The sequence below is a fragment of the Phocoena sinus genome, chromosome 16, assembly GCF_008692025.1.
Source record: "Phocoena sinus isolate mPhoSin1 chromosome 16, mPhoSin1.pri, whole genome shotgun sequence".
NCBI classification, from domain to species: Eukaryota; Metazoa; Chordata; class Mammalia; order Artiodactyla; family Phocoenidae; genus Phocoena; species Phocoena sinus.
The window spans coordinates 51664019-51681809 of NC_045778.1; the positions used below are offsets into that span (position 1 = coordinate 51664019).

Consider the following 17791-nt stretch of genomic DNA (forward strand, 5'->3'; position numbering starts at 1 on the left):
AGCCTAGAAAGACTTTAATCCACAAAATATTCTTAATGGCTCAGTGAATTGAAGAAAAATATAAACAGTTACAACATCTAAGATCTTTCACTGTAAGTTGAAGAAAACATCCCCTTTGGGTGTCTGAACTCTATACAGCTTTGAAGGCAAGCCTGGCCTGGCCTATTTTCTATGATGTTGCTTGGATACAAAATACAGTGAGAGACTGGGAAATGATGACTTGGCCTCCTACACAGGGAATAAGAAGAGTCCAGTCGGACCACAAGCCAATTTCCTTTAAAGAAGGTGATACTAAACCAAGACCCTTTTTCTTTCATATTACTAATGCTATAAATATGTTAAAATATTATGGTGTGAAAGTAATGGGGAAACGTTTGCCCTGTGTTTTCATGGAAAAATAAGAGTCTCCCCATGGGCTCCACCCAACACTAAAATGGATGGACCACACCTCTAAAAGAAACTTATGGTGCAAGAATAATAAACAGCAGATGTATTCTGAAATGAAGAAAGAGCCAGTCCTTCTCCTATTCCTTTCAGTCCACGAACGCCCATATAGTTTGTTGTTGGTTCTCTCTGTGATGTCAAACTAATTCTAAGCAATGGAAGCAACTACTTGAAAATTGGACGTTAGGTTTGGGGGAACTAAAGAGTTTAACTGTCAACTAGTCAACTCGGTCATGCAAGTGTTGGTTAAGAACTTTTGTGTCTTGTTAAAACAGAGTCTAGTGTGTTTAAAAGAGAAATGGAAAATGTTTTCCCCGTTGGCCTGGACGCAAATGTTAACAGTCGCATGCCACTGTGGTGAGTAAGGGCTTTGCTGGCTGAGTTCTTAATCAGGGGAACTCACATCTAGCGAGTTGTTCTTCTGTGCAGCAGGGACACAGCCCACATGGATTACTGGGGAAGGGTTTACTGGAAATTCCCTCATGAAGGAAAGGAAAAATAAGTTGGAGGCTGGAAAGTAAATCACACGTTGCTCTGTTTCTGCTCCCAAGGACTGCAGAACTACCAACTTCCCATCCTCCGAGGGGCAATAACAATCCCCAACGGGGCTGGAGAACAAATGCTTTTCTGAGTGGCTCCCAGGTCTCCTGCAGGACCATGACTCGCCCACACTTTGAAGCACTGGGCTCTCAGCCAGCTGGGCCTTGTCGTCTGCGCCAGGCCCAGAAGGCCAGTGGGGATGCTCGGCTGGGTCCCATCCCCTCCGCAGACTTCTCCCTCCCCCAGGCCAGTATCAGTGGAGCTCCTCCCTTGGCTCTGAGCCAAAAGGAGGGAGCGCCAAGCCCTGCACCTTGCTTTCTACCAGATGGGGCGAGAGGCAGGGGCAGCCATGGCAGTGAATCCTATCACAGGGAACCCCGGAAAGCACCTCCCCGGGTCTCCCATCCACCTCCCCTGTGGGGAACCCTCCGAGTCTCCCAACCCGCCCACCCTTGCGCTCTGGATTAGCTGCTAAAACTGTTTCTCAGAATGTGGTTCCCCAGACTTCTCTGCAGCAGAATCAACAGGGCGGGTACAGATCCCCAGGACCCTGAGTCAGACTTCTTCTTTAGTTAATTCTTATACCCAGGAAGTTTGAGAAACAATGGTCTAGAACAGGTGGAGGGGTGGATGGAGGAAGGGGGGTAGGGAAGGCAGCTGGCAAAGCCAGTCCTGGGGAACAGGGAACACGTGCAGTTTTCTAAAAGTACATTCAATGTGATGATAGAGGTTCACGTTTGAGAAATGGGCGTAGCAATCAATTATTTAATAGAACAAAGGAGAAAGCAAAACTCCATCAAAGTCTACTCGGCAGGCCTAGTTACCTGCGCCCTCCCGTGGCTTCCCCTCCTTACTCCACACCAGGATTGTCAGAGGACCTTGAGGCCTTTGTCCCGTTCATCACAAGGGAGCAGGGGTTTTACAAAACCTAGAAACTCCTAGTCCGCACAGTGGTTCCCCAACCTAGCAGTGCACAAGCCCCCTGAGGTGGAGGTGTAACAAACGCCATGCCCAAATTTTGGAATCACTGAACTAGCCTGGAGGCTGTGGCAGTATCTGCAGGATTCAGGGCCAGCCTTTGCTGCAGACGGCATCACTTTAACAGGGAAAGGAGATGAATGGAAGCCCAGGTCTCTTCCCCAAAGCCCTCCTGGGCAGCGAGGCTACAAGGCCAGGGGTGGGTTAACTAGCCTAATGCCTGGCATGTAGAAGATGTCTTAAGAGTCAATTTCTTGAATAAATGACTGTAACTTGCTATTTTTCTATTTGCTCTTGACCAATTCTCCTGTTCATTCAGTCCTCAAAGTTCTGGCTCTACGCTTGCCCGTTCTGGACAGTTCAACAGAACTCCTAGGCTCCGTCTCTGTCTAATGCCCTCATCCTTTAGACTCAAGGCAGTAGCATTCACTCATTCATTCATCAAGCACTTGGACCTTATAAAGTAAGGGGGGCAGCATAACATAGTGACTAAGAACTTGGCGCTAGACAGCGCTGCCTGATTCACTTATCCTTGTACCACAGATCGTGTAACTTCTCTGAGCCTCAGTGTCCTCATCTGCAAAGTGGGGATAATGACAGCTCCTACCTAACAGTATCGTTGTAAGGATTAAAAGGATGATCTGGTAAGTGCTTAACATCACTTTTCATTATTATTTCAGACACTATTCTGGAAAAAGGGATCCTAAAAACAATATGACTCCAAGTCAGTACTTGCAGGGAAAGCTGGTCTGAACTCATGTACAGCCTAAATCACAGGAAGGGGGGTTTATCTATGCGGAGTGTGGGCAGGTGGGCATGAATGAACAGATAAGAACCCTTTGTAACTACCCACAGCCATTTCTATACAATCACTGTGCAGAGTTCTTAAAACCAATCCTTTCTCTTATGTACATCAAATAGCTCCCTCCCCACCATCAATGCTATATATACACCGTGAATCTGTTTGGAAAACAATTTTTATTTTCAGGATTAGACCAGAAGTAAACTTCAGCTGTAGCTGAATTCTCATAAAATCCAATTAGTCGAATCTGAATGCATTTTTAAAGCCATAGGTCTCATAAAACGTTTCATTATAAAAGAGACCCCAGAGCAAATCCTTATATGAAAAACCTTTCTAAACCAGCGCACGTATACATGCACGCACACACACACACACCCTTTACCCTGTCTTTTTCTCCCCTTTTCCCCTGCTTCATTCTTCATATTTATCACCATCTGATAAACTATATGTGGATTTACTTGTTTATTGTCTGTTGCCTCCACTCAGATGTGAGCCCCATGAAAGGCATGGAGTACCCCCCGCGCTTAGAGCAGTGTCTGACACACAGCAGCCATAAGCAAATATCTGTTGAAAGAATAAATTAATTGATACATCACTGAAGATAGTCCAATGACCTTGCAAATGATTTATAGGTTATGAAGCTTCCTCTCCTAAGAGATGTCCCTCCAAGTACAATCAGGAGATAATTACAGCTCTTATTATGAAATGTCTTTCTCTTTCAGTCTCTCTGGGTGTTTCTCACCAGGGCTGTGATCTCCCCAAACAGCGGGGTTCAGCCTCTCCAGCACCCAGAGCCAACCAGCCCAAACCAGCTTTGATCTTTGCATAGCTTTGCTGCTCTGTTGAAAAAGCAGAACTAAAAAGAAATCAGCTTTTCCGTGCTGATAGCGCTCTCGCAAACATGGTGAACGTTCCTAAAACCCGCCGGACTTTCTGTAAGAAGTGTGGCAAGCACCAACCCCACAAAGTGACACAGTACAAGAAGGACAAGGATTCTCTGTATGCCCAGGGAAAGCGGCGGTATGACAGGAAGCAGAGTGGCTACGGTGGGCAGACTAAGCCGATTTTCCGGAAAAAGGCTAAAACTACAAAGAAGATTGTGCTGAGGCTTGGATGTGTTGAGCCGAACTGCAGATCTAAGAGAATGCTGGCTATTAAGAGATGCAAGCATTTTGAGCTGGGAGGAGATAAGAAGAGAAATGGCCAAGTGATCCAGTTCTGAGCTTCATATTTTGTTTTGTTATGAAGATAATAAACATTTGAGATTGTTTACTTCAAAAAAAAAAAAAGAAATCAGAACTGGGAGTTTTGTTCCAAGTACCATCTGCCTCTGGCTTAGATTTTCTCACAGCCCGAGAAGCTACTCCAGGTAGAAAACCTGCCTCGACCCTTCTCACCAACCACACTGGGGAAAAGGAGAGGTCATGGGGACCGCCTCAATTAATCCCACTGCTATGTTTACACATGGCAGTGGCAGAAGCGAGTCTCACCACTAGGGGAAATAAAAGTATTAAAAGCTTGAACACAAGGTCTTTTGTACACCAGTAAACAAAAATTTCTCATAAGCAATACCACACCGTCCCATCAAATTAATTTCATTCCAAACCACAGTCTTTCTGTTTTCTCTAAGCAAAAACAAAACAAAAACAAAAAACCCTTGCCCAGGGAGTTAGTATATTCCATAACCCAGGCTTGTCCTTTTGCTTTTTCTAATTCTACAGTCCCCAGTACCATCCTGTGTGTAAGTGTGTGTTAGTTATGCTGTGCTCTCACTTTCACATCCTGGCACTCTGGCCCTCAACCCACACTCACACACACACACACACACAGGAAATAAACATTGGAAGGTCTGAGGTTAAACTCTGGATTTACGAAGTTAAATCCACGTGCTTCCAATCAAAGAGCTGGGTGACTTTAAGCAATTTGGTGAACCTCTCTGAGCCACATTTTTCTCTAAGACGTCACTAAGCCTGTCTGACTCAAAGACATTATAAAGATGAAAACCGATTGCGTGTGGAGCAGTTTTAGCACAATTCCCGGCCCATGGTAAGCCCACAATAGATATTAGCTATTATGTTGTTCATCAGGAAATTTAAGTGATTTTTTTCCTTAACTATATTAAATTTGCCCTTATGTCTATCACTTACTGAGGAAGTATTCCAGCCACCATCATGAAGATGAAGAAACCTGCCAAAAGCCACCCAACCAGTAAGTAGCAGAGCCAAGACCCAAACTAATGTCCTGATCATGCAGCTGACCGCTTGCCCACACCACCTCTTATGCAAGAACTCGGGTAAATTTCCTCCTGGGTATATTGTGAGGTCTTCGGTTATCTTCTTACATTACAGCCAAGCAGACAATTTACGTTCAGAGGATGTCTCTAACTTTGCCGTGCATTTGTGTGGGGTATATGTGATGGTTTCAAATGCACAAGTACACACACATGGAGGGGAAAAATAAGAGTACTAGGAAGGCAAACTCTTAGACAGGTACAGTCATTTTATATCAGACATTGTAACGTGCATTCCTACACGTTCAATTTGGATCTTTTTTAATACCTTCCACGTCTCTACTTCACTTGCTCAAGCTTTCCTCTACCTTCCTTAACCTGTGGGATACGATTATAACACCTGTTTCATTGTCCATACCTACTCATAATATCATCTAATAGTGCATCTGTTGAATAATGATGTATCTATTTTTTTTCTTCACAATCCTGAGGTAAAATCCTTCTGAGTACTCTACCTGATGCTCATGAATTTGAAGGTTTTCCCACTCTGGATGGGGGGAGCATTAACTATTCTCAGCCCTCAGGTAGTTTCCTCACTGACCAGTCCACACGCGAGGAGTCAAGCAGAACCCTCTGCAAATCTCTGGAGCACTCTGCATGGGTGGTGGGTGTGTGTGTGCACGCGCGCCTAGCTCTAGGCTCCCACCTGCACCTCCCCAACTCTGGGAGACAACCAAGATCTGCCTGTCCTGCAATGCAGCCTGGAAATGCTCTCTAGGCGTGAAGCTGGGCACTCAGAGGGCTCAGCTCATTTATCCCCCTCTCTTGGGGATCAGTGTCCTGTCTGCTAGTGCCCAGTATCTGAAACCACTGGGGCATGTATTTCATCTACTTTTCTGGTTGTGTCAGGTGAGAGGGTAAATCTGGTCCCTGTGACATCACCTTAGCATGAGCAGAACACATACACACACCCACAAATCTGAAAACTTGTAAAAATCTTTCATTCCTGTATTTCCAGGCTCCTGAAGATACTTCTTCTTTAGGAACTCAAGCAGAGTGACAGCAGGGCCAGGATGCCAAGAGATCAGGGTCCCAGCCTCAACCCCTCTGAGCCTCAAGTCTCATCTCCACTTCTCGAGGTCATTGTGAAGATCACATGAGATGAGATATATTCTCTGAACTCACCTTGTTCATTGCAGGGAATGAGCTTAAGTGACTTATTAATAGTATAAAATGCCTGCTTAAAACTTTTACCTAAGAAGGAGGAACCAATACTCTGACAATGAGTGGGGGGGGGGTTTGTTTGTTTTGTTTGTTTTCTGGCAAAATTAGAAAAAAAAATTTAAGCTAGGGAGCTCCCTGGTGGTCTAGTGGTTGGGATTCAGTGCTTTCACTGCAGTGGCCCGGGTCGGAGAACTGAGATCCTCCCACAAGCAGTGTGGCATGGCAAAAAAAAAAAAAAAAAAAGCTAAAAGATAATCATTCCACCTACATTTTGGTCTCTATACGTGGTCAGAGGTTTTCAGTGTAATGGAAAAGTCAAGAGCACAGGTCTGAATATAAATGCTGACTCTGATACATACCTGCTGTGTGACCCTGAGCAGGTGACTAAACCTCTCTGAGAAAAAAAACTGGGTATCTGTGAGGATTAGGTGGGATAATGCATTCAAAGGGCTCATTAAGGGACGGCCACATTGCCTGTCTGGAAAGGGAAATCTCATTCTTCAGCCACTGGGAAAATCCTTCCACTCTGACATTTCAGCTAAAAATACCATTTCATGTTCATCATGTGACCAAGAGGCTCCTCTAGCTCTTCCCTCACCCTCTTTCAGTGCACATGGCTGGTTGGATGACTGTAAAATGAGGATGAACAGAGTGTGTGCAGAACAGCCCCACCAGCTCGCAGCGCCTAGGGAGGGACGTTGCTGATGCACCAGCACTGTGCGTGCTCAGACTGCCCAGTCCAGTCCCTATGGGTGTGGGCACCATGCTCAGGCAAACCCAGGCAGCCTGGTACTGTTTGCTTACATGCCCTGGGGCTGCAGACTCTGGAGTGAGGGCCCTATTTACACAGCCAGTCTCCATGGCAACAGCAAAGTTCACAAGCAAGACATTCCTTAAGCCGGTAGAAAAAAAAATTTTTTTTTTTTTTTTTTTTGGCGGTACGCGGGCCTCTCACTGTTGTGGCGCACAGGTTCCGGACGCGCAGGCTCAGCGGCCATGGCTCACGGGCCCAGCCGCTCCGCGGCATGGGGGATCCTCCCAGACCAGGGCACGAACCCTGTCCCCTGCATCGGCAGGCGGACTCTCAACCACTGCGCCACCAGGGAAGCCCAAGGCCAAATCTTTAATAGAAAAGCCAAGAAGAAAATACGAGACCAAAGTACACAAATATTTTGGACAAACATACCTAAAATATTGCCCTGCTGTCATCCAAGGGCCCCACTGTGTTTTCAACAGTTATAAAATAAATATGTAATGCTCTCCCAGTAGTTTCCCCTGCTTCCTAACTGGTTCCTACATCCAAACTCCACACAGAAAGCCCAAGCGATACATTAAAAATGTAAATAAGATCATAATCACTACCCTTCAGCGAACTTCCATCCTACTAGGAATGAAATCCAAAGCTTGCATCGTGGCTCACAAAGCCATGCACGTTGTGGCTTTGCTGATCTCATCTCCATCCCCCACCCCAGCCCTCTGGCCTCTTCGATCTTTCTCCAATACAGATCTTTCTCCAACACCAAGGTGTACTCCTGCTTCAGGGCCTTTGCACTTGCTGTTCTCTCCGCCAAGAATATTCTTTCCCCCCAGAAAGCTGTATGGCTCATTCTTTCACTTTATTTAGGTCTCTGCTCAATTGTCACCTTATCACCACCTCAAACAACGTTCCCCCACCCTCAGTAACCATCCTCTTACTCTGCTTTAGTTTTCTTCATGGGCTATGACAGTTTCCTCCTTAGATTACAGCACTTCAGAGTACCTGATCTATTACATATTTCTTCATGTATTTGTTTGTTTTGACTCTCGAGGATGTAACATTCAAGAAAACAACAACTTTGTTTGAAACACAGATGAGAGCTCCCAGGCCAGCCTGCCAGGCTTTACTGCCATGTTCAAATAGATGAGGCACAAAGTGATGAGGCCTGAACCAGGCTGCTGGCTGTGGCCACAAGTAAGAAGCACATGGCACAAACAGTGGAAAGAAAGAGAAGTAAGATTTGGCAACAGATTGGAGAGGATGTAAAAGGGAGAAGATCCACAGAGACCTGAGGTTTTGAGCTCAGTGGTCTGGAGCTGCGCTCTCCATTGTGATGGCCACCGGCCACACGTGGTGAGGGAGCACTTGAAATATGGCTGGTCTAGACAGAGATGTGCTGTTAATGTGAAATACTACGTCTTTGAAATCCGGTGTGTAAGAAAAAAATGCATGTAAAATGTCTCAGTGATTCTTAAAATATTGATTAACATAGTATAATATTATCATTTCTATGTGTAAATAAAACATATTATTAAAATTCATTTCATCTGTTTCTTTTTGTTTTATAACATGGCTACTAGAAAAATTTTAATTACATATGCAGCCTGCACTATATTTCTTTCAGAGAGGGCTGGTCTACAATATAAACAGTGGTACCACTTGCAGAAAGAGGAGAGGAAAGAAGAGAAAAAACTATTATTAGTAACAGATAGGAGGCTACAGTGAGGCTTAATCACCCGCTTCCCCAGAACTTTGAAATCTGGTAAATAAAACTGCCCTCTGGAAGTTGGGGTGGGGGATAGAAAATCATATAATTGCTTCAAAGCTGAGATGTAGAGCATAACCTTAAAAAGCTAGAATGGTTTTTCGATGCAAGAGAGTAGGGCCAGAATCTACCAGAATGTATGTATATAGCTTAAGAAAAAAATGCATCGGTCACAAGGGGCATTGGTCAGCAATGAAACATGGAAGAAAGGATCTCATGAAAGGTGACATGGGCAGTAGCTCTCAAAGCCTGTGCAGGCTCTTAGTCTGACGCCATTAAGCAGAAGACCCCAAGGCCCAAGATGACCATCTAATTTACTGTCCAAATCAAGCCACTGTTGACAGCAAAAGCGACATCATAAATCATTGTGCTGGGACAACAAACCAGGACTACCCAAAGAAATCAGAGCATATGGCCACCATATCTCAACTAATTCATTCTAATTTACTGCTCTCATTGCAGCCTTCTGATCATACCAAATGTACCTGAGACTAAGACATACATTTTAAAATAAATTCACATTACTAAAACCTGAGATGCTTCTTACAATTGATGTGGACATTTAATATCAGGCTTCTTCCTCCCCGCCCCCCACCGCCCACCCCAAACATGTTACTAATTTAATAGTACATCTTACAGTCAATGATATCTTACAATCAAAGGTAGAGAGTAATTTGGCTTCCCATGTGAAATGACATGAAGGAAAACAGACATTTCTCCAAAGAAGACATACTGATGGCCAAAAAGCACATAAAAAGATGTTCAACATCGCTAATTATTAGACAAATGCAAGTCAAAACTACAATGAGGTATCACCTCATACCAGCCTGAATGGCCATCATCAAAGAGTCTACAAACAAATGCGGGAGAGGGTGTGAAGAAAAGGGAACCCTCCTACACTGTTGGTGGGAATGTACAATAAATTGGTGCAGCCACTGTGGAAACCAGTATGGAGGTTCCTCAGAAAACTAAAAATAGAGCTACCGTATGATCCAGCAATCCCACTCTTGGGCATATATCCAGAGAAAACCATAATTCGAAAAGGTACATACACCCCAATGTTCATTGCAGCACTATTTACAAGAGCCAGGACATGGAAGCAACCTAAATGGCCATCGACAGAGGAGTAGATAAAGGCGATGTGGTACATATACACAATGGAATATTACTCAGCCATTAAAAAGAACAAAATAATGCCATTTGCAGCAACATGGATGCACCTAGAGATTATCATACTAAATGAAGTTAAATCAGACAGAGAAAGACAAATATCATATGATATCACTTATATGTGGCATCTAAAAAAATAATACAAATGAACTTATTCACAAAACAGAAACAGACTCACACACTTAATAGAAAACTTATGGTTACCAAAGGGGAAAGGTGGGGGGGAGGGATAAATTAGGAGGTTGGGATTAACATATACACACTACTATATATAAAATAATCAACAAGGACCTACTGTATAGCACAGGGAACTCTACTCAGTACTCTGTAATAAACTATATGTGAAAAGAATCTGAAAAATAGATACATGTATATGTATAACTAAATCACTTTGCTGTACACCTGAACCTAACACAATACTGTAAATCAACTATACTCCAATATAAAATAAAATTTTTTTTAAATTCATTTTAAAAAGAATTCATTAGAGAGTAGGAATTTATTTCCAACCAGGCAATTTATTTCCATCAGAAAATAACAAGTATTATGGTTTTAAGAATTGTTCTCTTGTGAGTTTAGTTAGTTTGAATTGATAACATAAGACTGCGTTCCAAGTCTAAAGCCAAAGTCTAGATCAAGGACTGGGGTGAATTTACTGAGGTCATTCTGTCCCATGGGAACCTCAACTTTACCCAGGGGACAACTCTGTGTGCCATCATTGGGCACCACCGTGACTCTTCCCCATCTGAAACTGGCAGGGGCAGTAAGAGTAGGAATCTGGTTTGGATCTGTTGGGTCTAAAAAACCACCGAGACGTTAAAATGGAAGCAGGGCTGGAAAGAGAACTTGAATGAGACATACATGGGTTATACATAATCAGAAGAAGAAATGATTTTGTTTGTTTGGATAAATCATCAGTGCCTATACCTAGTTAACCAAGAAACTGCAGGAGCATAAAAAGGTTTCACTGTTAAGTACCAAATTGGCTAGACTAGTGGTGGCTTAGTGTTTGCAACCTCCTATGAATAGAGCAGTCATTGGGAAAGTGCACTGTGATTGATTAGCCACATCTGATATTGGCTCATAAGGGGTGGAGGAGGGCACAGAATTAAAGCACAATTATATTGGAAATATTATAATGTTATTAAAGATATGTTCCTTCAACAAAACGAACAATAGTAAGACAATATGTAACGTGAGAAAAACAATTGAAATCAACTTACTTATTTTGTCCAATTGTCTCAAAATCTTTCACAACAATCCCAAGGGACGATGAAAAGTCCAGTGGTATACCCCTCAAGTCGAACTCCAAAATCTGTCCACAGGTAGGTTATGAAAACAAAGAGACTGTTAAAAGGATCCGGGAATATCATAAGATGCACTGATACTAAATATCGGATCATCTCCACCAATGACAATCTTTTGACGTACTCAGTTCTATAGTTAGACAAAAGTGCTCAAATTCTGAACCTGGAGGCTGCTGAGGCTCCTGGGAAAGAAAACCAGACTCCTAGCTTCCCGTTTTCTAGACTCTATGGCTTTGGACAAGTCACCAAATCCGTCTCATAGGCAGAGAACTAGACTTAATGCCTACCACAGCTGTAGCACAAATAGAATAAAATATGTATGTGAAAATGCTTTCTTCAATGGTTATTTTTAAATTGTTTGCTTTTCTTAACCATATTATCGAAGAAAGTGGTAAATAATCTAAGAAAACATTTTCTGAAATGCATCAGCCCCTTATTTTAAGTCCCACCATGGTCAGTGCTGTAGTCAGCTGAGTCTTTCATCTTAAGGCAGTAAATTGCTTTCTAATGGCAAATGTTAAAAAAAAAAAAAAAAAGATTAACTTAGTACCACTGATGTCTTTGATTATGTAATAAATTAATTAAATAAAGCACTGCGTGATGATGATCTGATGCTCCTTGTAATGGGTTTGGAATGGATGGAGAAGGAGTCTCACAGCTCATATTAAAACATACCCACCAATCCACATGGGTTTGGGTTGGCATTTCGTTTAGGTTTGGTTTCAGTTATAAAGCTGCAATTGGGAAGTTTACTTGATAAATACATATGCACTATGAGAAAAAAATTCATTGGAAACAAAATGGGGTAAGATGGATGACGCCCTCGGGAAAACACGCCTACTCATGTGACCATATACCTCTCTGCCATCGGCCACATGGATTGAGCTCAAATATAAAGAAGCGTGTTGGGACTTCCCTGGTGACACAGTGGTTAAGAATGCGCCTGCCAATGCAGGGGACACGGGTTCAAGCCCTGGTCCGGGAAGATCCCACATGCCACAGAGTAACTAAGCCCGTGCGCCTCAACTACTGAGCCTGCGTTCTACAGCCCGAGAGCCACACCTACTGAGCCCACACGCCTACAGCCCGTGCTCCAGCAACAAGAGAAGCCTGCGCACCGCAAGGATGAGTAGCCCTCCACCCCCGCCACAATTGGAGAAAGCCCACGTGCAGCAACGAAGACCCAACACAGCCAAGAATAAATAAACTAATTTAAAAAATAAAGAGGCATGTTATCACTAAATGCACACATACACGTACTTTTTATTTATTTTAGTCTTGGAGCTCTGTGTGAGGTGCTAGGAACCCACAGTTTCCACAGGGACCAACCAGACAGCCTCTGGCTCTCATGGAGCTGGCAGTCCAGCTGGCTGTGCTCTGGGTTCCAGTGAAATTGCAGAGGAGTGGAATTCCCTCTCAACCTGCATGAAACCAGCAGGGCATTTCAGATAGGCATTAAGAAGCTTTTAGTCTTGGCCTCATCCAGTGAGAACGAGTAGTCTTTATTTTATAGGGATACTGAAACGCGTTGGGAGGGGAAGGGGAGAGGGGATTTGCAGTTGGTGGAAGGAAGCCGTCACAGCCTGGTGACTTAGCAAAATAACAAAGACATTTATCACTGCACTTATCCAGAAAGGTTTGACCTGGTTTTTAGAACAACAACAGGGCAGATGATCAACTTTTCAAAAATTAGTCAGCGTAGGAAAATCCTACTCAGTGGAAAGAATTAAAAATTTCACATATCTGTAAATCTATTAAACACTGAAACAATCTATAAAATAGATATAAAGTCATCAGTGGGGGGGAGGTCTATAAATTATATCGATTCAATACAATATTACATAGTCAATAAAAATATTTTTTAATGGAATTATAGGGGTATATGTTCAGGAATATAATAGTAGGAAAAAATAGGCTAGGAAACTATATTCACTGTATGATACTAACTGGCTAATTCTAAGACACCCTATTTTATTAAATGTTTTCATTCAATAAATATTTGTTGATACCTCCAAGATGTTAACGGTAGTTGCTTCTGGATAGTAGGACCAAAAGTAATTTTTTTAAGCTAATCTGAAGTTTTCAAAATTTCTACATTAAGTATATATTACTTTTACCAACATAAAAAACAATAAATGACACTCTTCCAGATACACAAAGTATCATGTCATACCATTTTGATTAGTCACATACAGATATGTTTTTTAATTACAGAGCTTTCTCTCTGGGACTCCAGAGGTGATCTAATCCCACCCCTCGCTCTACAGATGTGCCCCAATTTGCAGCATAACTGGACAAGGTCACACAGCAAGCGCATGGCTGCACCAGGCTAGAACCCCACCCTCCTTAACCCATCCAGGCTCCACTTGCCACACCACTACTGCAGAGGAGATGTCACTGTGCAGTAGTGTCCTTCAGCTGCTCTGCTGTCTCTGTGGCCACAGAGGGAGGTGGAGGGGGTAGGGGTGAAATGCAGAGATTGTCCTTCCAAATGGAAGAGTTAACCTCTGACCAAAGATGGGACAATCAGAGGTAGCTTATCCAGTGAAACAAAATTGAAAAATAACGAAGTCACCTCATTCCACACTGGGTTGAGTTCATTATCGACTTTCTTTGTTTTCTTTTTCTCATCTGCAAATTAAAAATAAGAGATATCAATTAGAAACATTTACAGAGCCTGTACTGTTCATTCAAAGAACCTTTCCCTGAGGGCAAACGGTGTGCCTACATTTTACCTTCATCTGACTAGGGTGAGGGCTGCCTGAACGAGTTTTCCAAACTGAACAGCATTTTTGGCCTAAAAACATTTTTCCCATCCCCAGACCGACAAGGAGCTGAGGGATGGGAGACTCAAAATCACAGAAATGCTGTGATCCTCTGTCTCTCCCTCAACAAATCCTGCAGACCAAAGTCACCCAGGGCCTGTGCATCTCCCCAGCTTGTTGCAGAAAGAAGCCAATGAAGGTAACCTTTGACCCACAGGTATCCCATTTTATCAGTGAGGATACTGAGACTCAGAGGAGTTGAGGAATGTGTCTGACCTCATATGCAGCAGTGGTGCCCTGATATAAACCTGGAATTTCAGCTCTGAAGCCCATGCTGCCTTTGCATGTGATAAGACCCCAACACAGTTTAAAGATTATGCTGGATTCCCTCTCACAGCCTTAATACAAGATAATTCGTAGATGAACACTTTCTAGGACCAGCAGAGCATTGGGCATTTCCTTTACTCCTGGCTCATTGTTTCTGAAGACACAAGGTCTTCTTTCTCTGCACCTGAGACTGGACAGTACACCTACCCAGATGAGTAAATGTTTATCCAGCTAGTGCTCAAAGCTTCCTTGAAGCAAAGTCCAAAGAGCAGGGGCTTCTACTGAATCCCTGAGTCCCCAGACACTTAACAAAATAAAAGCTAAGTTTCAGTACAAAAGGCTTTGTAAACCTTAGCTCACCTGTTTTCAGGGGGAAAAAAAAGTTTTTCTTCCTGTGTGTCTCTTCTACTATCACACAGAACACTCACAACACTGACACCAGATGTATTGGGCAGGGCATGTTCCCCAAACGAAGCAATTTTCTGCAACATCACCTGGGTGTTCTACAATTTAACTCAATCCTGACACTGTCTACCTTGAGTTAGCATCAGATCCCAGGGGTTAAGGGCTCGGTCCCACAAGACTGCCCCCACCCCCAGACACCAACAGCAAGTCCAGGTTGTCACCTGGGCTTCTAACCAATTGACGATAAACCTGAGGTTCCTATGACCCCATCCTTGGGTTCAATTAATTTGCTAGAGCAGCTCACAGAACTCAGGAAAACTGTTACTTACATTTACCAGTTTATTATAGGACTGATAAACGGTATAGATGAACAGCCAGCTGAACAGATACATGGGGTGAGGTCTGAGAGGGTCCCAAGCACAGGACCTTCTGTCACCATGGAGGTGGGGGTGCGTTGCCCTCCTGGTACATGGATGTGTTCACCCACCTGGAAGGTCTCTGAACCCCACACTTCTGGGATTTTTATGGAGGCTTCACATAGCCATGATTAATTATTAACTCCATTTCCAGCCCTTCTCCCCACTCTAGAGAAGTGGAGCTGGGGCTGAAAATCCCCAGCTTCTAGTCATGGCTTCATCTTTCTGGTGACTAGCCCCCATCCAGGGGCCCACCCAGAGTGGCTTCACTGAACAAAAAATACTCCTAGTACTCTTATCCCTTAGGAAGTTACAAGGGTTTTAGGAGCTCTGTGCCAGGAAAAATGAGCGAGGGCGTGGGGTTGGGGGGAAGACACAGACCAACATATATTTTTTCTATTATCTCACATCACCTAATCTCCTTCAAACCCTAGGAGGTATGTATAATCATTTTCATCCCCCTTTCACAGCTAAGGAAACTGAGAAGTCAAGTAACGAATTCAACATCACCGAGTTAGTAAGTGAGGCAGAGCTAGGTTTTGGACCCAGGCAGTCTCACGTTGGTGGCCAAGCTTTGAACCACTCCTCAGCTTCCCCTGTACTGCTGTGGAATGGAGAAGGTAGTGGGTTTCGTTCAGCTGAATGTCACGTTGCTAAGGCTCCCAGCACACGGCCAGCTGTGGGACTAGCCACCCCATTCTTCCACAACCTCAGCATAGCAAAGCTATGAGTCATCACCCTCACTCTGCTAAGCATTAACTCCTCCACTTGAGTGGGCTCCCATCGCCCAGCTGGCTTCCCTTTTTAAACTTCGGCAGGACTTGACTCAACAGCTCATGCCTGGACCTATCCTGACTCCGACTGTGGTCTTTCTATGCAGCCTCCAGAGCCCCTCACTGGATCAGATTCTGACGTCACCTAGAAGTGGTCCTGATTTCCCCTCTCACACTTCCATATTGACCCCACTCACTCTTCCCCTCGTCTGACAGAAACCTCTCAATCTTCCTCTCTGGTACAGTACCAGAAAGTGTGGGAGAAAAAGAGAAGCCCTGCAAAGGATGTTGAAATCGATGGAACTGGTCAAAATGGCTTCTATCCACAGTTGTAGCTACTCCCTCTAAATAACGATCTACAGGTGTCAGGTTGTGCATTCTACTGCGGGGACTCTAAATCCTTACAATAAACCTGCAACGTAAACATTCTCATCCTTATTTTACAGACAAGGTGGTTAACTGAGAAAAGCCGGTTAACTTGTCCAAGGTCACACAGCTAATAAAGAAACAGAGCCAGAATCTGTACCTACGTCTCCCTGGCTCCAAAACCTGAGTGTGTGTTTGCTACCACACCAATGCCTCACTAGAAGCTGTCAGAAACGCTGAATAAAGAAGATGCATAGGGACTTCCCTGGTGGTGCAGTGGTTAAGAATCCACTGCCAATGCATGGGACGGGGGTTCGAGCCCTGGTCCGGGAAGACCCCAGATGCCGCGGAGCAACTAAGCCTGTGCACCACAACTGCTGAGCCCGTGTGCCACAACTACTGAAGCCCGCACGCCTAGAGCCCGTGTTCCCCAAGAGAAGCCACCACAATGAGAAGCCCGCGCACCGCAACAAAGAGTAGCCCCTGCTCAACGCAACTAGAGAAAGTCCGCGTGCAGCAAGGAAGACCCAACGCAGCCAAAAATAAATTAATTTTTAAAAAATGTGCACACATTACATTTTATTGCCTTTTCTCACATGTCAGCCAAAAAAAAGTACATAAATTCCTGTCTTATCAGCAGCCACAATGTCACACATTTATTCAATTATTCCACATCTTTTTTTAAAAAAGGCCTCAGTTGCAGGCACTAAACATCAGATTAAACTACAGGAAACTCTTTCCCCTTCTCCACCTCCCCCAGTTCCCACCTCTGAAGTTATGAAGAGAACTGTTTCTGTCTACAGTAAGGAATTAAATAGTTTCAACCCAGAACATAACAATTGATTCAAATTCAGAATACACTCTGGACCATGATTCAAGGCATTCTTTGAGACATTTCCTGTTTTTTGATTAGCTACACTGGCTTCCCTCTCAGTTCTGTGAAGGTCACCATTGCAGTAATTAACTCGCTTGCCAACCTCCCAATAACATTTCCTAAGAACTGAACAAGCACTCCTTGCCAAGCCACCATGCCCTCGTGCACAGAACCATTTCCTTTGCTGTTCACCTACAGTGTGAACTCTTATTGAAACAGTGAGAGAAACACCATGACTCCTAAGACCGGATTGGTACATCTGTGCCGAGAGGACCAGGGTGAATGTTAATCCTATGTCAACTTGGCTAGTCTATGGTACCAGTTGTTTGGTCCAACAGTAGTCTAGATGTTGCTGCGGAGGTATTTTATACATGTGACTAACATTTGCAATCAACTGTCTTTAAGTAAAGCAGATTACTCTCTATAAGGTGGGTGGGCCTCATCCAAACAGCTGAAGGCCTTAAGAGGAATAACTGAGGTTTCCTAGAGAAGAAAGAATTCTGCCTCAAGACTGTATCAGAAGATCCTGCCCAAGTTTCCAGCCTGCTTGCCTGCCCTTTAGATTTCAGTCTCAAGACTACATCAACTCTTACCTGAATTTCCAGCCTACTTGTCTGCTGTTGGGCTGCACCCTGCAAGCCTACAAGG

At 43.8% G+C, this 17791-nt stretch overlaps 2 protein-coding genes across 2 annotated transcripts in view; one reads left to right on the forward strand and one right to left on the reverse strand.

The window, feature by feature from the left end:
* Positions 1–17791, reverse strand: part of MYOF (myoferlin) — a 157856-nt gene that overhangs the window by 124697 nt on the left and 15368 nt on the right. Inside the window, 2 exon segments of the mRNA XM_032609332.1 lie at positions 11134–11225; positions 13793–13848. Of these exon segments, the coding sequence (XP_032465223.1) occupies positions 11134–11225; positions 13793–13848 (148 nt within the window).
* On the forward strand, positions 3641–4017 carry LOC116742044 (60S ribosomal protein L36a-like). The gene has a single exon (XM_032609331.1). It carries the CDS (start codon positions 3666–3668, stop codon positions 3984–3986), a length of 321 nt encoding a protein of 106 aa, XP_032465222.1. The 5' UTR covers positions 3641–3665; the 3' UTR covers positions 3987–4017.

Bases quoted from the DNA above. Each gene is read 5' to 3' on its own strand.
- LOC116742044 (XM_032609331.1), top strand. From the start codon at position 3,666: ATGGTGAACGTTCCTAAAACCCGCCGGACTTTCTGTAAGAAGTGTGGC.